The following is a 20,821-nucleotide window of genomic DNA, read 5'->3' on the forward strand; positions in this document are numbered from 1 at the left end:
TTTTGGACTTCAAATATTTCAGTGTGTAAAAAGTCTTATAAGAGGCAATGAGGGCATTTTGAAGCCAAGAGGTAACCTATTCCTATTAGGGATGAGCCGAACACCCTCCTGTTCCGTTCGCAGCAGAACATGCGAACAGGCAAAAAATTTAGCAGAACACACGAACGCTGTTAAAGTCTATGGGACACGAACATGAATAATCAAAAGTTCTAATTTTAAAGGCTTGTATGCAAGTTATTGTCATAAAAAGGGTTTGGGGACCTGGGCCCTGCCCCAGGGGACGTGTATCAATGCAAAAAAAAGTTTTAAAAACTGACTTTTTTTTTTTTTGGGAGCAGTGATTTTATTTTTTTTAATGCTTAAAGTGAAACAATAAAAATGAAATATTCCTTTAAATATCGTATCCGGTGGGTGTCTATAGTATGCCTGTAAAGTGGTGCATTTTTCCCATGTTTAGAACAGTACCACAGCAAAATGACATTTCTAAAGGAAAAATTGTCATTTTAAAACTGGTTGCGGTTATAATGAATTGTTGGGTCTCGGCAATATGGATAAAACTTGTTGGGTCTCGGCAATATAGATAAAAGGGCATGGGATCCCCCCCCCCCCCCAGTCCACTACCAGGCCCTTTTGGGTCTGGTATGAATATTAAGGGGAACCCCAAACCAAAATGGGAAAAAAAAAGTGTGGGGGGGGGGGGGTCCCCCTAAAATCCATACCAGGCCCTTCAGGTCTGGTGTGGATTTTAAGGGGAACCCTGCGCCAAAATTAAAAAGAAAATGGAGTAGGGGTCCCCCCAAAATCCATACCAGACCCTTATCCGAGCACGCAACCTGGCAGGCCGCAGGAAAAGAGGGGGGGAGTGAGAGAGCGCCCCCCCCCCCCCCTGAACTGTACCAGGCCACATGCCCTCATCATGGGGAGGGTGCTTTGGGATCTGACCCCAAAGCACCTTGTCCCCATGTTGATGGGGATAAGGGCCTCATCCCCAAAACCCTTGCCCAGTGGTTGTGGGGGTATGCGGGCGAGGGGGCTTATCAGAATCTGGAAGCCCCCTTTAACAAGGGGACCCCCAGATCCCGGCCTCCTACACCCCCGGGTGAATTGGTAACTGGGTACAGCTTGGGACAAGTCCTTTATTAAAAAATAAAAATGTTCCACAATGTAAGTTCACGCCGCCTGACGGACAAAAAAAAAATGCCGCAACCGATCCGCCCCCATTGGAGGCTCCCGCCGACTGACGCTGCTTCTCTGTGACAGTTCTTATATAATTGAGGGCGGGGTCCCCCGGTGACTTAAACGGGTGACCCTGCCCCCCTCTGACGCCACGAGGAAGTTTCGTTTTTTTTTTTTTTTTTTCCTTTACACGGTTAGTGCTTATAATAGAGATGATCACTGTTATAAGCAATAGTTTTAACTGTCATGAATCACTTTCATTCATGACAGCTTGCTTACTACTTGTGATGCTACGATTGGCTACAGCTAATTACATGGGACCATGCGATAGCTGTGGGCCAATCACAGCATCACAATAGTAAGCAAGCTGTCATGAATGGAAGCCATTCATGACCATTTTGCTTACATGTTATATGATTGCCGTGGTTGGTCATAGTGATCACGAGTCATGGCAGCTCACAAGTACTGAACACTGCGATCCGCTGTGGTCACAGGATTGCGCCGCTGCGCACACCAGAGGGACACCAGTGTGCATGTGCTGAGCGACATGACGATTTATCCCTTAGCCTTGCTGTGCTGCTCGCAAGCAGTGGAAAATGGTTAAAAGGAATGATTGTTTTGCATGTTTTCTTTCCTGTGGTCAGGGCTAAAAAAAAATAGAAATGTACATATTTTATTTTTTTTTTAAGTCCTATTACATTTTCTACCATTTTTATAGTCTCCTTCTGAGTGAGCAGGTGGAGGTTTTGGCCTTTTTCCACCTGCATCATCTTTGTTTATTGAGCTCAGTGACTTAAGCTGAAATGTACACACACAAACGAACAAGTCAGATTATTATTATACAGGATTTATGTAGCGCCAACAGTTTGCGCAGCGCTTTACAACATGAGAGCAGACAGTACAGTTACAGTACAATTCAGTACAGGAGGAATCAGAGGGCCCTGCTCGTTGGAGTTTGCAAATACCTTTGGGCTGAGGCTTGACTCAAAGAAGACCTGCCTAAAAACAGATTGCTGCTGCGCTCTTTTTTTAAAAAAAAAAAAAAAAAAAAAAAAAAAAAAAAACATAATGCTTTGGTAATCTTGTATCACTTAGTGGTAAAACCAGGGCTTTTTTTTCTCAGAAAATAGGTACAGAAACTCCCTCCTCCTGAGTCACCCTTCGTCTCTGCCCCCTACCCACCTCTGAGAACTGTCTCTTGGCTCCAACCCCTACCCACTTAACAAAATCGTCCCTTTTAGAGAATACAAAACCAATTATCATTTTGTGCTACTAAGCAATTTGTATGGAATTTGACAGACCCCACCCCAGCAACAGACCTCCCCCCCAGCAACAATGGGCCCTCCCGCAACGAAATACCACCCCAACAACAATAGACCCCACCATCAACAACCGATCCTCCAGCAGCCAGCAACAGTAGACCTCTCCCTCAATAGTAGATCTTTCCCAGCAACAATAGACCCCCTGCCAGCAACAATAAACCCCCCACACAAAAATAGACTCCCAACAATGACAACAGATCCCCAGCAGCCAGCATCAATAGACCCTCCAGCACACCCCAGCAATCCTAGCCAAAAAATACATTCAGTTGTGGAAGTGCCAGAACTGCGTTCCCCCACCTTCCCGCTAGAGCTGCACAATTAATCGTTAAAAAATCGTGATCTCGATTCACCTCCCCTGACGATCTCTCCTGCTGAGTTTGACGATTCTTTCATATAAACAAGTGGAGAGATTATCTGCTCACTCAGCTGTCAAAAGAAAACATCCAGGCATTCTGCCAAGTTTAGAACTTGAAACATTGTATCTAACTTCCTTCTTAGATCAAAGGGATAAACTTCTCTGTGTAAACAAATAACCTGGGCAATCTGCCAAGCTTTAAACAAGGTGTAAATGCAGGAAGTTTAACCACTTAAAGTCTAAATCTTTTTCTGACACTTCTTTCTTAAGTTAAAATCAATATTTTTTGCTAAAAAAAATTACTTGGAACCCCCAAACATTAGAGATGATATATATATATATTCTAATATTTTATAATATGGAATAAAATGGCAATTGCTGCAATATTTTATGTCGCACTGTATTTGCCCAGCGGTCTTTCAAATGCAATTTTTTGGGAAAAAATACACTTCAATAAATAAAAAAAAAGAAACAGTAAAGTTAGCGAATTTTTTTTTTGTTTTAATGTGAAAGATGATGTTACGCCGCGAGAATCGTGAGAGAATCGTGATCTATCCTCTAAGCAAAAAAATCGTGATTCTCATTTTAGCCAGAATCGTGCAGCTCTACTTCCCGCTGAAAAAAAAGCCCTGGGTAAATCAATATGTTAGAAGGCTGGCCGCAGGCTAGCCTGAATTTGTAGGAGGAGTCTGAGGGCTATATAGTCCTCCTCCTCCATCAGATCCTTCGTCGGATCATTTCCGGGTTCCCACCCACCCGTTCCCCCATATTTTTATTATTTAATTTACTTTTCATTCATATCCATTCAGGGTATGCCCTCTTATAGGCATACTGACCAGCCAGGCCAAGGCACACCTCAGGTCTTGGTAGTTAGGATTATTGCATTTCCAAGTGAAGACTCTGACTACACATATATATATATATATATATATATATATATATATATATATATATATATATATATATATATATATATATATATATATATATATATATATATATATATACACACATATACTAAAGAATACTACTATGTTGATGGTTTTTTTTTTTTTTTTTTTTTTTATTTAGATGGACCCCAAACTCGATCGTCTTCTCATCCTTCTTCACCTTCAAGTTCTGTGGGTGGTCCCAACCAAGCCAACGCAGCCAATGACATGAAAAAGGATGGAGACCTTGTTGTGGGTATGAGAATTCTTGGTAAGAAGAGGACCAAAACGTGGCACAAAGGGACCTTGATTTCCATTCAGATGGTTGGTAAGTACTTAGGTTGTTGATGGTTTATGACTTTCAAGAAAAAGTAGCAGCTGATGTTACAGCAGTCAGTGAAAAGTAACTGTATTTGGCCTCTTGTAACATTTCTATTACTTGATTATTTACCTTGATGTAAGCGTCAGTAAGTGACATATGTCACATTGTCTAAGCAGACCTGGTTTTCAGGACTTGGTGTCACTTATTGAGTACCCCTTGCTGTAGGTCTAGGTTTTAAACTTCTTTTTTTTTTTTTAAAAAAAGACCGTTCCAGACCAAAGATCTGGTAGTTAAAAGAAGGTAGCCTTTGTTTAATAAAACCCCATTGCAGCTAGATTAGGTAAGCTCTCTGGGGCAAATTTTGTATCCCTCCCGCCCCTCCTGCTCCCACCAATTCACAATTTTTTTGTAACATGCCTTCCAAAGTATTTGGAATGCTGAGTCAGCTGTCTGTGTCCCTTGCTGGTACCTTCTCTGGAAGTGGTGACCAGCGATCTGCTGCTTCAGTTCAGGGTCTCTGCCAGTTGGTCTTGTTGCCTCCCCCTCATGACATCAATTGCTGCTGGACAGCCAATGGCAAAATGTCACCCACATAGATACATGGGCACCTGAAGAGGGACCCAATTGCTCTGCAGTCCAGAAGAGAGAAGACTAGGGACAATAAGCACCCTGCGGCTGCAGACTAAGGTAAGTATTTGAGGTTTTCATTGTAGTTTTACTTTTAATTGGGTGGAGGCCGAACATGAACTTTAAGGGTGGCTTCACACTGCCCCGCTGTGCTTTGGCTACAGCGCAGCTAACTCATTGTTTCCTTGCGGGTTAGCTGCGCTTTCCCATAAACGTCAATTGTGTCCTGGGGTTTTGGTGCGCTTTTCAGAAAGTCTGCATGCTTGAGTTTTAATGCATTTTTGTAAAGCACCCCAAAACCGCACACATGGGAGTAAGTCACATATGTGCAAGTCTCAAGTCTTAACCGTCAAGTCACAAGCAAGTCCCAAGTTACTGTGGCGAAAAGCAAGCAAGTCAAGTCGAGTCCCTGCCAGAAGTCAAGCAAGTCAAGTCAAGTCATTTATTTAGGTCAAGTCACAAATTAAGTCAAAATACTGATCTACCCCATTTCCATCCTTTAAATGAGTTAAAAGTCAGTTTTCAGGAAAGGTTTTATTTTCAACATTAACAAAACTGCTTAGTGCTTTTTTTCTTGGCATATTAAAAAAACACTTTGAATGCCCAAACAGCAGACAAGGAGCAGAACACTCAGCAATTAAATGGCCAACAAGCCTGAAAAAAATGTAGTCCTTGCTGAGGGGGAATATAACTAAGCTCAAAGTTTGAACTTGACACAATGCCAACATCTGGACACTTGAATGGTGATGAGAATAGCCACTTAAAATGCATTGCATTTGCAAAAAATTAAATTGGAAAGTAGTTTCTCGCTCAGTTGTGAGCGATGGGGTTGCATTATCACCCCACCATGGCTGAACACACGTTCAACAGGTGCGCTTGATGCAGGGACTGACATAACTCTTACCGCTACCCTGAACAGCTCCAATGGCATTTGGCAAATGCTGATTGGCTCAGAAGCGGTGGTGGGCGGAGTGTGTGGGTAATATTTTCGGGGGGGGTGGTGCCAAGTCATTGCAAGTCAAATAGCCCAAGTCAAAGTCAAGTCGCAAGTCATTAGTGACAAGTCATAGTCAAGTCGAGTCATTTATTTAATTTTGTCAAGCAAGTCGCAAGTCCTCAAACAGGCGACTTAAGTCTGACTTAAGTCAAGTCATGTGACTCAAGTCCCCCACCTCTGCAAAACCGTGGGACATAATTTAAGTCTATGGGAAAGCGCAGCTAACCCACACTAAAATTGTGGGTTAGCAGCAGGGCAGCATTAAAGGGGTTGTAAAGGTAGAAGGTTTTTTATCTTAATGCAGTCTATAAAAAGCCTTCTGTGTGCCGCAGCCCCCCTAATGCCCCGTACACACAGTCGGATTTTCTGATGGAAAATGTGTGATAGGACCTTGTTGTCGGAAATTTCGACCGTGTGTGTAGGCTCCATCACACGTTTTCCATAGGAATTTCCGACACACAAAGTTTGAGAGCAGGCTATAAAATTTTCCAACAACAAAATCCGTTGTCGGAAATTCCGATTGTGTGTACACAAATCCGACGCACAAAGTGCCACGCATGCTCAGAATAAATTAAGAGACGAAAGCTATTGGCTACTGCCCCGTTTATAGTCCCGATGTACTTGTTTTACGCCACCGCATTCAGAACAATCGGATTTTCCGATAACTTTGTGCGACCGTGTGTATGCAAGACAAGTTTGAGCCAACATCCGTCGGAAAAAAATCCATGGATTTTGTTGTCGGAATGTCCGATCAATGTCCGACCGTGTGTACAGGGCATAACACTTACCTGAGGTCCCTCTCTGTCCAGCGATGTCCACGAGTGTCTCAGCCATTTGAGATTCTCCCTCCTGATTGGCTGAGACACAGCAGCACTGCCATTGGCTGCCGCTGCTGTCAATCACAGTCAGCTAGTCAATCAGGATAGAGAGGGGGCAGGCCAGGTCAGGGCTCCGTGTCTAAATGGATACACGGAGCTGTGACTCGGCTCGGATGCCCCCATAGAAAGCTGCTTACTGTGGGAGCACTGAACAGGAGGGGGAGGGGCCAGGAGCAGCGAAGAGGGACCCAAGAAGAGGAGGATCTGGGCTGCTCTGTGCAAATCCACTGCACAGAGCAGGTAAGTATAACATGTTTGTTATTTTTATAGGAAAAAAAAAGAGACTTTACAATCAGTTTGAGCCACCCTAATATGGCAGTCAAAAAAAAGCCCCCAATGGTTAATAACCCAGACACCTAGATCTATGATTGATGGATGGGAGGGGTTGTGTTTAGTACATGATTGCTTTTTTTTTTTTTTTTAAAGCTGTTTTGCTGTTGGTTTTGTAGGACCAGGTAAAAAATACAAAGTGAAGTTTGACAACAAAGGGAAGAGTCTGCTATCTGGCAACCATATTGCGTATGAGTACCATCCACCACTGGATAAGCTGTTTGTTGGGAGCAGAGTGGTAGCCAGGTACAAAGATGGAAACCAGGTATGGCTGTACGCTGGTATCATAGCGGAACCTCCCAGCAACAAGAATAAAATGAGGTAATTTCCTTCTCAGGTTTACTATGATTTTTGTCTTATTTTTTTTTTTTTTTTTTCTTTGCGTTTGTTACCATAAAAAATATGGTTCCTGTCCCTTTTTTAAAGCATGATCTACAGCACAGTGTCTGTGCTGTGTAATTTGGCCTTCTCTATCACCTGAAATACCTGGCTGATCCTCCCTGGTTCTACCCTCCTCTCTGTAAACTGACCACAGTGTATCATGGCTGCTGAGCCCAGACACCGTGGTCAGTTTATGTGCCTCCGTCATCCGCAGCCCTCCTGTCTGCTCTCCTCTTTCCTCCCCTCCCTACCTGTCAGCAAGTAACAGTGGACTCCCACCTTCCTGCTGCTGAAATAACATATACATTTTCATACTATCCGCTCTGTCTCCTAATCCTATGTGCCCCATTGTGTGTGATTTTATTTAACCACTTGCCTACCGGGCCATTTCTGACACTTCTCTCCTACATGTAAAAATCATCTTTTTTTTGCTGGAAAATTACTCTGAGAACCCCAAACATTTGAGTTTTTTTTAGCAGAGGCAAAAAAAAAAAAAAAAAAGTATAAACAAAAAAACACTAATTTCTTCCTCAGTTTAGGCCGATATGTATTCTTCTACATATTTTTGGGAAAAAAAATCGCAATAAGCGTATATTGATTGGTTTGCGCAAAAGTTATAGCATCTACAAAATAGGGTATAGATTGATGGCATTTTTAATTGTTTTACTAGTAATGGCGGTGATCTGTGATTTTTAGCGGTATTTCAACGGACAGATCGGACACTTTTGACACTATTTTGGGACCAGTGACATTTATACAGCGATCAGTGCTATAAAAATGCACTCATTACTGTGTAAATGACACTGGCAGGGAAGGAGTTAACACTAGGGGGTGATCAAGTGGTTAAATGTGTTCCCTCAGCGTGTTCTAACTGTAGGGGGGGATGGGCTCGCTAAACATGACAGATCACTGAAATGCCTTGTGCCACGATCGCAGGGCACCGGCGGACATAGAGTCCGCGTGTACGCTCACGCGCGCCCACTATCCCACATTTTAAAGGGGTTGTACAGGTACAACCATTTGCGCAGCCGCGCAGTTGTGCCGACATACATCATCGTGCGCTGGACAGCAATTGGTTAAGTAAGAATAATAATATACTAGAGATGCTGTATGTGTTTGAAGGAAGGAGGAACCGAGACAGAAGAACAGTGTAAAAGCAAAAACATTTTACTATGTTTCCCAATTATATTTATATAATGACCTCTGCTGTTTGTTTCATATCACTTGTAGGCCTAGGCGTGGTCAGGATGTGTCACTAAGAATGGACACAGCGGTTGACCGAGCGTGCCGGAGGTCGGCCCGTTCTCGGAGGAAATCGTATCACGTCCTCTTAGAACAATAGGGTTTCCGCCCAACCGTCATTTTACATTGGCCCGGGCTGGAAGCAATTAAACAAAATAATGGTATAAAACCAAATTGGTACATTTTACAAATTTATATATCAGATTACAAGATTGGATAAGGGCTCATTAAGGGCTAATTTACACTTGCTTCAAAACCAAGGCTTCGGACAGGCTTTGGTAAAGCTCTCTGAAAGCCAGTCAAAGCTTCTGTCACTAAATAAAATGGTTAGCTTTCAGTCCTGTTTACACCTTGCTTCGGTGGGGCTTCGGTGAGGCTTCTCGTGGGTCTTCAAGCGAGCTTTGCCATAGACTTCTATGGAGGCTTTAAAGACGCTTTGAAGCACCACTGAAGCTACATGGGGTATAATTTTTGAAACAAAGCAAAAGCAAGGTGTAAACAGGACTGTAAGCTAACCATTTTATTTAATGATAGCGTTCAGAGAGCTTTAACAAAGCCTGCCTGAAAGCCATGTTTTGAAGCAAGTGTAAACTAGTCGTTAATGTGTGTTGAAGCTGAAGCAAGTGTAAATGAGCCCTTATGCTTGCTTTGGCTTCAACAAACATTAAAGCGCCTACCGCTTCACCATGCTTTTATGATGTGTTTTTGATGCTTCAGTGAAGCTCTTTTAAAGCTTTGTTGAAGTTGGCAGATGCTGTGTGTGTGTGTGTGTGTGTGTGTGTGTGTGTTCATATCTCATACCTACAATTTCTCCAAAGCAAAGCTGAATTAAAGCCTCTCAAAAGCTGCAGGTGCATCAAGCAAGCTTTGCCATAGACCTCTATGGAGGCTTTGAAGGTGCCTTGAAGCACCACTAAAGCGACATGGGGTATAATTTTTGAAGCGAAGCAAAAGCAAGGTGTAAACAGGACTGTAAGCTAACCATTTTAGTGACAGGGGCTTTGACTGGCATTCCGAGAGCTTTAAGAAAGCCTGTCCGAATCCTTGTTTTGAAGCAAGTGTAAACTAGCCCTAATTCAGTGCATACTGCTACCATACACATTACAGTAAGGGCTCATTTACACTTGCTTCGGCTTCAACACATATTAAAGCGCCAACCACTTCAATATGCTCTTTTTTTTTTATTTTTATTTATATTTTTTTTATTTTTATTTTCCAAAAAATTCAGATAACAGAAAGGGTTGCATGATGTGAGCAACATATCTACTACCCCAGTAATACACAGTATGGATGGCATGAGGAATGAGCACGGTATAGAAATATTGTTGGTGCGCTGAGCCGGAGAGGTATCTAAACAACTGCCTGAGAGACCCAGAACGTATAATCATATATGTGAAACTATGCTCAACATGCTTTTTTGATGCTTCGGTGGTGCTTCGATGAAGCTTTGTTGAAGCTTGACAGATGCCCTGTGTGTGTTGATATCTCACACCTGCAATTTCTCCAAAACAAAGCAAGACTAAAGCTGAATTAAAGCCTCTCAAAAGCTGCAGGTATTTCAAGCGAGCTTTTGTCATAGACTTCTATGGAGGCTTTGAAGCACCACTAAAGCTGCATGGGGTTTAAATTTTTTTTTTTTTTTTTTTTTGAAGCGAAGTAAAAGCAAGGTGTAAACAGGACTGTAAACTAACCATTTTATTTGGTGACGGGAGCTTTGACTGGCGTTCAGAGAGCTTTAAGAAAGCCTGTCCGAAGCCATGTTTTGAAGCCTGAACTAGCCCTAAGTGTTTCCCTCTATTCTGTATTGCTGACGTATGTGTTGACTGAATCCAGCTCCTGTTTGCTGTTTTAATTTTTTTTAAAACATATACCATATTGATAGTTTATTGCTTAATCTAAAGGGGTAATTTTGGGCTGGCGTGGAATTCTTAAACGTTTATTCCATAGCAGAGGTCCAGAGTACAAAAAAAAAACAATGCATATGAGCTAAAAATGCATTACCTTCATGAAGACTCAGAATGTTGCATGAAGTGGAGGTAAGTGGTTGAGTTGCTGAAATAAAATGTAGGATATATATATTATGTGTGTATGTATATGTATGTGTATATGTGTATATATATATATATATATATATATATATATATATATATAATATATATATATATATAGTGTGTGTGTTGTATTGCATTTTCGAACGACAGCTGTACTGATTAAATGAAAATCTGGCATCGTACGCAAAAAAAAAAAAAATCATAACTGTGTGCCCAGGACATCCCTGCACATGCTGAAGTTACACTTAAAAATGCACAAATTCCACTTAAGAACAAACCTATAGTCCCTATTGTGTTCGTAACCCGGGGACTGCCTGTATGCATGTGTGTCTGTGTGTGATATATATATCTATCTTTTTTTTTTTTTCAATAGAGTTTATAATACAGCTCTCCATGTTGGGCGCTGTGACTCCCGTTAACATTTGGATTTCTGTTTCATAGATTTCTGATCTTCTTTGATGACGGCTATGCTTCCTATGTTACACACTCGGAACTGTACCCTATTTGCAGGCCATGTAAGTGTTAAATCTTCATTGGTTGTGGGGGTAGATTGTGCGCCAAAACCAGGGAAGAATCTGGAAATGACTGAGATCCCTTTGGGCTTGCCAGCCAGTGTTTAATTTTGTAGACTAAAATATTTGTGTCGACTAAAATACGACTAAAACGAATAAATGCCATTTTTGTTAGACTATGACTAAAACTAATTTGACGTCAAAATTAACACTGCACTACCACATAAGAATATGTAGGGGGTATCTACTAAGCTACTGAAAGAAAAAAAAAAAAAAAGAAAAAAAATACTTTTTTTTATCTTAATATTGGTAATATATTTTCCGGTAATATGTGCAAAGGCATTAAAACCAATAGAGTTAACAGTTTTTTATATTTTCAAGTTGTACTGCTTGTCAAAAAACAATATTTTTGTTTATGAAACTTGGTTTTATTTATAAAGACATTGTATATCACAACGGCTTATGCCTGGTACACACGATGAGATTATCGGACGAACAAACATTGTTTTTTTTTTTTTTTTTTTTTGCATGCTAATCTCGGATCGAATCTGATGAGTTTACTAAAGTCATGAAAATTCTCGTACGACAAAATAAAAATTCGGAAGTGATGTCATGTGTTGTAATGCATCTGTATTGCATTTTCGAACGACAGCTGTACTGATTAAACAAAAATCTTACAATCTGGCATCATACGCAAAAAAAATTCGTATATGTCCGATAGAATAATATCGGATGAACTGTCATGATCGGCTCTTGAAAGCTCTGTACGAACAATCCGATTATCGTACGATCGCTTCAAAAGCGTTATTTTCCGTTCGATTTTCTGATTGTGTGTATGGGGCTTAAATCTATGTGTGTAGTGCATGTTCAAACCTTTAATACCATAAATAACAGGTTATTAGATTTTTTCTTCAGGCGTAGCGGTGTCCCATCCATTAGGGGCACCAACCTCCTCATCCATGCCTCCGGCCCCCTGATCTACATACAGGACGCTGAATGCATGGATTCCAATGGCGGGGTGTGTGTTTTTTTTTTTTTTTTTTGTTTTTTTTTAAGCACATGATTAGAGCCAGAGGGTCTAATTGGTTTAAAAAAACGGTGGGCTCAGGGCGCAGAGCCCCGATCTGACCCAGTTGTGTGATACTAGTGAATTAATGTTTGCTATCACCACACTGATCCTCCTCCTGGTCGGAATCAGGAAGCAGTCCTTGAAACCCAGCACCCGATTGGCTGAAAGGACAGGCAACCCTATTGGACCACGTGGAGGAATGAGCCACACGGCAGAAGCCGCCGTGATACAGAAGCGTTGGAAGGTGACACAGGAGCCGCCGCCCGCCTGTAGGAGCCCGCATACCCGCCCACAACCTAGATGTGGGGGAGGGGGTTGGGGTGCCACCGACCAACCAACTTGGGGGGTGTGTATGTTCTAAAGATATAATGCCTTAAAATTTAACTAAACCCATTCGATTATAGCAGTCTAAAATGTAGTGGAGATTTTAGTAGACTAAAATACAACTAAAACGGCATTTTAGTCAAAAGACTAGAAAACTGAATCGAAATTTGACGTCAAAATGAACACTGCTTCTAGCTAAGTAGTCTGTTAATAGTAGAGGTCATCGCCTCGCTATGCCTTTTTGTACGTTTTTTTTTTTGTTTGTTTGTTTAACCGCTTTCCGCCCAGTGGCCGTCAAATGACAGCTGGGTGGACGTCATATGACAGCCTCCCAGAACGACCACTCTCGCGTGCACCCATACCCCCCCACACTCCCCCACCGCTACACCAATCTCGCTAAAGAGCCTCTGACGGAGGCTCTTTACCACATGATTAGCAGTGTCCAATCACAGCTGATCACGATGTAAACAGGAAGAGCCGTTCGGCTTTTCCTCACTCGCGCCTCACAGACACGAGTAGAGGAGAGCCGATCAGCTGCTCTCCTGACGGGGGGGTCTGTGCTGATTGTTTCAGTGTAACCCCCCCTCGGGTGCCCACCCAGGACCACCAGGATGTTGCCTGGACCACCAGGGATGCCACCACACTGGATCACCAGGTATGCCACTCTAGACCACCAGGCAGCTGACAATCGGTGCCCATCCCCAGTGCCATCAGTGATGTCTTTCAGTGCCACGTATCAGTGCCCATCAGTGCCGCCTAATAGTGCCCATCGTCAGTGCCACCTCATTGGTGCCGCCTTATCAGTGCCCATCAGTGAAGGAGAACACTAACTTACTTATTTTTAAAAAATTATAACGGAAACATAAGAAACTTTTTTTTTTTTTTTTTTCTCAAAATTATAGGTCTTCTTTTATTTAGCAAAAAATAAAAACCACAGAGGTGATCAAATACCACCTAAAGAAAGCTCTATTTGGTCAAACAAAATGATAAAAACTCTGTTTGGGTACAGTGTAGCATGACCGCGCAATTGTCATTTAAACAGCTACAGCGCTGAAAGCTAAAAATTGGCCTGGGCAGGAGGGGGGTGAAGTGCCCGGTATTGAAGTGGTTAAGAAAACTAAAATGTCACATAGGTGAGTCTGTTTTTTTGTTTAACCAGGAGGTTAAATGAAATAAACAATGGATTCCCATATCCACACACACTGTAGATGGGGGAAATCCTCCCTGCTGACCTATTTTATTTTGACTGCGGTGAGACCTCCCCTCCCCCTCACAATACACTGATCCACGTTGCAAGCTATAGCCTGCAGAGCTGATTGAGCGAGGAAATCCCGACAGTGCAGTTGTACAGAAGTTGACCGGTAGATCAACTCCTGTACAACCTTCATGCCAATACAGGGAATGAAATTTTAGCTGGTCCCTGCTGAATCAGATGAATTTTGATCCATGTATGGCCAGCTTTACAAAGCAAAATGTAGATCAGTTCTGCTGCAGACACAGGTTGCAAAAGAGGAAGATTGCACTAAGGACACGAGGCAAAAGTGGAATTTTACCCATAACAACTTGCTTCTTGCTGGAGGCTGCCATTTTTTGCTGAAGCCCAGAGCCCACAAACAGCAGTAAATCATAAAGTGGAACTAAACCCATTGATTTAACGGTTTAATTCCTGGAATGCTGGGATTGCCAACTGTCACATTTGCTTCTGTCCTCAACCAAACTGTCAAACAATCAAATGGCTGGTGTCATAACTGATCACAGGTGCAGCACCACAGTTGCAGATCAAACGGAAGCAGCTTCCTTGGCTGTAAAGGATGGGAAGGTTTATATCTGCTTTATGACTGTCAGCAGATTGGCCTCTACCAACTCAGCAGTGCCTAAAAATGCCTAAAATGGAGAGCAACTGAGCATGTGCAGAGCAGGGTGAGACAGTGTTACTAGATTTTAAACCGTGTAAATAGGCCAGCCTGAAGTGATCTAGAAGGACTTTTTTTTTTTTTTTTTTCTGAGTAACGTTGCACTTTAATTTTGCTAAACTTTACTCGCCCTCTAGTGGTGCAACATCTGCAAGCTCCCTTGCAGACCTCTTCTCCTAGTCGTCTTCCGGGTTCAGGATCTTTGGCTGTCTTGATTAGCCATGACAGGATTGGCAACTCTTCCACATGCATAGTGTTCCTTCATCTTGATGGATCCCAAATGGAGATTTCAAGATTGCAAACAGACAGGAAGGAATCCTTTACTGCAAAAGACACACAGCCTGTACACAGTATAGAACGGGGGTCTCCAAACTTTCTGAACAAAGGGCCAGTTTACTGTCCTTAAGACTTTGAGGGGGCCGGACTGTGGCCAGTGTGAGTAAAAAATGCCCTGGCCTCAATGGGAGTAAAGACTGCCCCATCATTGGTACTAGTGAGAGGAATATTGCCCTGTTGTTTTTATTAGGGGAAAAAATAGTGCCCCATTATTGGTGTCAGTAGAACGAATAGGGCCCTCTTGTTAGTATCCGCAACAGGAATTATGCCCCATTGTTGGTGTAGAAGGAAATAGTGCCTTGTATAAATGGGCCTGATAAAGGCAAGCAAAGGGCCCCTGGGTCACAGTTTTGGAGACAACTGGTATGCTATGTTCATATGGGTTTACAACCACTTTAAGTTCGGCTTCAAGGAGAACCATTTGTTTGTGACTGCATCCAAAAAAATATATATATATATATTCTCATTGGTGGGTTTTGCTTCTGAAAACTACAGTTGTGCTCATAAGTTTATATACCCTGGCAAAATGTATGATTTCTTGGCCATTTTTCAGAGAACATGAATGGTAACAAAAAAACTTTTCTTTCACTCATGGTTAGTGTTTGGCTGAAGCCATTTATTATCAATCAACTGTGTTTACCCTTTTTTTTTAAAAATCGTAATCACAACAGAAACTACCCAAATGACCCTGATCAAAAGAAATCATAAATTCTGCCAGGGTATGTAAACTTATGAGCACAACTGTATGAATGCCAGCACTGCTCCTATAGACATACATTGGAGAAATGTTCAATCACTTTTACAGACCTGTGATCCTTGTAAGTGGGACATACATTCTTCTTCTTGCAGTCATCCGTGCAGTGGGAAGATATTCTGTAGGGTTTTCTAGATAAATTACAGTGACAGTGCAGTATACACACTAGAACAAGTGACATACATGGGTCTCCTAATGGTTTCCTTGCATTTTGCTGCCCAGTAACCAAAACCTGGGAAGATATTGAAGATGTGTCATGCCGGGACTTCATTGAAGAATATGTCACTTCGTACCCCAACCGACCTATGGTTCTTCTCAAGAGCGGTCAGCTGATAAAAACAGAGTGGGAGGGCACCTGGTGGAAGTCTAAAGTGGAAGAGGTAGACGGGAGCCTGGTGAAGATTTTATTCTTGGTAAGAAGTTCTTTTTATATTTGTACTGAAATGTCCTGGGATTATAGTACATAGCAGGCTTGCATGTATCAGTGTCTGTACATTTTTATGGTGTAAAACGGGGGAAAAAAGTGATGGCCTAAAACTTATGAGAAAAAAAGGACAGACATTTTCAATAGCACAAATCCCAAAAAATGACTGCATTTACTCTTAAAGAAAATTTAAACCCTGGTAACTTTATTCATGTGGATAACATGAACAAAGAGCCCCCCCCCACCTGGGACTTACTTACGCGTTTCAACCACAAGGCTGGGCTTATTCATAGACCTCTACTATTAAGCCCAGCATTGTCAGTAAAACACATCGGTAGAGGAGTTCCTAGGCAGGGCTCTCTGTTCATGTTGCTCTGGTGAATACAAGGTGTGTCTAAAAAGTTTGGTAAATGGTCTGATATCTCAACATGGGCCAGGTGCGAGCACCTGGCTATCCAGAGACGCATCAAAAAGCGCCACCTAGTGTGGAGTACATGGGACACGCTAGGGTGAACCTGCTGTGGGCAGTCGAATGTAGTCAGAGTGAGAGGTAGGTTCACAGTGCAATGGAGCAACGAGTGAACATCAAGTTCTGCTACAAATTGCAGAAACCAGACGCATGGTGCGAGTGTACGGGATGGAAGCCATGAGCAGAAAATGTGTTTACGACTGGTTCAAATGTTTTCGCGGCTGTTTTTGGGAAGGAAACGACTAAGGATGAGCCATGTTTGGGTTGGCCGTCGACAAGCAGAGCCCCAGATATGATCAAGTGTGACAAATGCTGGTGCGAGATCGGCGATTTACTCTATGAAGGCGGAGGTATTGGGCATTTTTGGGTAAGCGGAAGTTCTGTTCTGACAGAAGAACAAAACTGTTGGAAACCTCTGGGGATTAGCATGTGTGACCAGGAATCCATCCTTTTTCTGGAACCTAAGCGACAGTCGATGGAATGGCGTTCACCGTCTTCCCCGTGACCCAAAAAGAGCCGCCTGCAAGAGTCCTACTGAAGGGCATCGTGAAAGGCGCATGGTTTGTGGACGTGTCCGCAATCCAAGAATGTGTCACAGTTTCCAGAAGCTTTATGAACGTTCCCAAAAGTGTGTTGTGAAGGATGGCAATTATTTCGAAGGCCAATAAAGGTCATTTTGTTTGTATCCTCTGTGTTTGTTTGTTTTCTGATACCATTCACCAAACTTTTTAGACATGCCTCTTACAGTTGGCAGTGTTTAAATTGTTTTTAGAGTGCAGAGCCTCTTTTGGATTTTTGCACCCTGTGGCGCATAGGATGGGCCTCTGCTGGCATTTACCACCCAATCTTCTAGGAGGGTGACCCAATCCAGGACTTGAAGCAGCGTACCGTATACTTCTGCAGACATTTATAGATACTTTTGACTATTCTCTAGTGTGATCTCCTATGTATGAATATGATTAAATACTTAAGGACCGAGCCTCTTTTTGAGATGTGTTGTTTACAAGTTACAAAACAGGTTATACATTATTTTTTTTCTAACACCCTAGAGAATAAAATGGCGATCGTTGCAATACTTTCTGTCACACCATGTTTGCACAGCGGTCTTACAATCGCTCTTTTTTGGGAAAAAATACACTTTTTTTTAATTAAAAAATAAGACAACAGTAAAGTTAGCCCAATTTTTTTTTTTTATATTGTGAAAGATAATGTTACGCCGAGTAAATTGATACCCAACATGTCATGCTTCAAAATTGCTCCCGCTCATGGAATGGTGACAAACTTTTACCCTTAAAAATCTCCATAGGTGACGGTTAAAAAATAGGGCTAGAATTACTGCTCTCGCTCTACCGATCACGGTGATACATCATTTTCATATGTGGGTGTTACTCATATGTGCGTTCGCTTCCCTTCTTTTTTTTTTTCTTATTTATTTTGCCTTTTTATTTTTATTTTTTACATTTTTTTTTTTTTTTAAATTGTCACTTTTATTCCTATTACAAGGAATGTAAACATCCCTTGTAATAGTAAAAAAGCATGACAGGACCTCTTAAATATGAGATCTGGGGTCAAGAAGACCTCAGATCTCTTATTTACACTAAAATGCAATAAAAAAAAAAAGTCATTTAAAAAAAGAATTTAAAAAAAAAAAAAAAAGGACCTTTTAAGAGCTATGGGCGGAAGTGACATTTTGACGTCGCTTCCTCCTGCAGTGTCATGGAGATGGGCGGGGGCCATCTTCCCCTCACTTGTCTCCATGCTCAGCCAGCAGAAGGACTCTATCGCCTCCGCCGCTGCCGACGGCTCTGGTAAGCGGGCACCGGAGCACAGCCGGGGGGGTCCTTTCCCACCGCCGATAAGTGATTTCGCGGTGAACCTGCTGCAGAGACCACTTTTATTTTGAAGAGGACCGCCAGCCGAACAAGAGAATACTGGGGTTATGGCAGCTAGCTGCTGCCATAACAACGATAGCTCCTTTCAAAGTAAGGACGTATATCGGCGCGCGGCGGTTCTGAAGTGGTTAAGGGTTTTGTATGTATATATGACTAAATGTGAGCATGTTTGTAAATTGCAGGATGATAAGCGTTGTGAGTGGATCTATCGAGGTTCCACCCGCCTGGAGCCCATGTTTAGCATGAAGACCTCCACAGCTTCCACTCAAGAGAAAAAGCAAGCAGGACAGCAGCGGACACGTCCTAATGTTGGTGAGTTGACATGAGGAGCCTTGTGGAACAGAAGAACAGCAACCATTGATTCCAGCTGCTGATTGGTTCCTAAGACAACTCGGACACTTTTTGAAGATTTTACAATACGGTTTGTTGAAGGGTGGGATCTGATAGACGCCCTTATTGTGTTTGCAGGTGCTGTGCGGAGTAAAGGACCTGTGGTACAATATACACATGATCTTACTGGGAGCGAATCTCCTTATAAACCTACAGAGCCAAGCTCACCTCAGTCAATCCCATCACCCCAACTTATCGACACAGAGTAAGTTCTAATAACCGAGTTCATACTTCCTAGATGTCTCAGTATTTGATGGGTGTAAATAGGCTGGCATATGTTTTTTAACCCTGCAAGAGGCCTAGCTTAAAAACACTAGCTTGTGCAGAAATGTGATTTAGTTTGGTCTGTTAAATATATGGTTGAATGCACTTTGTTATATTGCAAAAAAAAAAAAAAAATATGTGTGTGTATATATATGTGTGTGTGTATATATATATATATATATATATATATATATATATATATATATATATATATATATATATATATATATTATAAAAAAAAATACAGGGCTTTTTTTCCCTCAAACAATAGGTGCTGGCACTCAACCACGACCCCCCAAAACCCCTCCTCCCACACACACCCTCCAAATCACATCAAATAGTGGGTGTGGTCATATTTCACAAACAGTAGGAGGGTCTTAAAGGCGCATTAAATTCAGGATTGCATTACATACAGAGTGCAGAGCTGTCCCTTGTAAACACAGAAACCAGACTTTTTGATTGTGGTGAGCAGGCACCAAAGGGTCTGAGCCAGAGGTGGTGGAACTGAGTTCCACCAAGTTCCCCCTGAAAAAAAAGATTATATATATATATATATATATATATATATATATATATATATATATATATATATATATATATATATATATATATATATATTTTTTTTTTTTTTTTTTTTCAAAATTGGCGCTTTTTTTTGTTTATAGCGCAAGAAATAAAAACCACAGAGGTGATCGAATACCACCAAAAAAAGCTCCATTTGTGAGGAAAATCAATGACATCAATTTTGTTTGGGTACAGCTTCGACCGCCCAATTGTCAGTTAAAGCGACGCAGTGCCGTATCGCAAAAAATGGCCTGGTCATTAAAGGGGGTAAATCCTTCAGGGGCTGAAGTGGTTAAAGGCTAAAGTCACCTCTTCCAGAAAATAGCAGTCAAGGGGCTCCAGTGGATAATTAAAAAAAAAAAAAAAACCCGCAGCTTTATAAAATGTTTAATAACAATATTGTCATATTGCCATTTGGCTCTCAGAAGCATGGCCTCAAAACTCCCAGTTAGCAAATAGGGCTGGGCAATTTTCTCAAAAAAAAAAAACTCTATTCACAATTCAAAACGTTTTTTTTTTTTTTTTTTTTGGACACCGCACCGGTCCTGAGGAGCTGCAGGCAGGAGTTTTTAGGCGAGGCAGCGGCTTCGGCCTAGTCCGCAGCGTCCGGCCTCGTGGCCTCACCTAAAAACTCCTGCCCACAGCTCCTCAGGACCTGCACGGTTTTAGCGCCGGTCCTGGGGAGCTGCTGGCAGGAGTTTTTAGGCGAGGCAGCGGCTTCGGCCTATTCCGCAGCGTCCGGCCTCGTGGCCTCACCTAAAAACTCCTGCCCACAGCTCCTCAGGACCTGCGCGGTTTTAGCGCCGGTCCTGGGGAGCTGCTGGCAGGAGTTTTTAGGCGCGGCCGCGGCTTTAGCTTAGTCCGCGGCGTCCGGCCTCGCGGACTAGGCCGAAGCTGCGGCCTCGCCTAAAAACTTCTGCCCGCAGCTCCTCAGGACCGGCGCGGTGGAAAAAAAAAAATGTAAAAAAATCGATTTGCTTAAATTTTGTCCTGATTTGACCTTTCAACTCGATTCAAGATTTACATCGATTTTTTTTCCCCAGCCCTACTTACCAGGTGATGTAAACAGAAGATCGGTAATCGTTTTTGTTTTCCCTAAAAAAAAAAAAAAAAAAAAAAAAAAAAGCGTATAACCGACTTTTGTCAGAAGGACATCATACCCTCACACAGAGAGCCCCAGCTGCCTCATCTGTGCCACTTATCAGTACCTACCTTTGCCCATCAGTGCTGCCTATCGGTGCCACCCATCAGTGATCATCAGTGCAGCCTCATCAGCGCACATCAATGAAGGAGAAAAATT

The 20,821-nt window shown here is 42.2% G+C and overlaps 1 protein-coding gene across 2 annotated transcripts in view; it reads left to right on the plus strand.

Moving 5' to 3' along the window:
• SETDB1 (SET domain bifurcated histone lysine methyltransferase 1) overlaps positions 1–20,821 on the plus strand; it is a 100,027-nt gene that overhangs the window by 39,748 nt on the left and 39,458 nt on the right. For both annotated transcript variants that reach the window (XM_073610275.1, XM_073610276.1), the window contains exons 6-11: positions 3,925–4,110; positions 7,056–7,257; positions 11,052–11,125; positions 15,741–15,931; positions 18,486–18,615; positions 18,772–18,898. In XM_073610275.1, coding sequence (XP_073466376.1) covers positions 3,925–4,110; positions 7,056–7,257; positions 11,052–11,125; positions 15,741–15,931; positions 18,486–18,615; positions 18,772–18,898 — 910 coding nt within the window. The remainder of the gene's footprint in view (positions 1–3,924; positions 4,111–7,055; positions 7,258–11,051; positions 11,126–15,740; positions 15,932–18,485; positions 18,616–18,771; positions 18,899–20,821) is intronic.

Source organism: Aquarana catesbeiana, linkage group LG13 (genome assembly GCF_042186555.1).
Source record: "Aquarana catesbeiana isolate 2022-GZ linkage group LG13, ASM4218655v1, whole genome shotgun sequence".
NCBI lineage: Eukaryota > Metazoa > Chordata > Amphibia > Anura > Ranidae > Aquarana > Aquarana catesbeiana.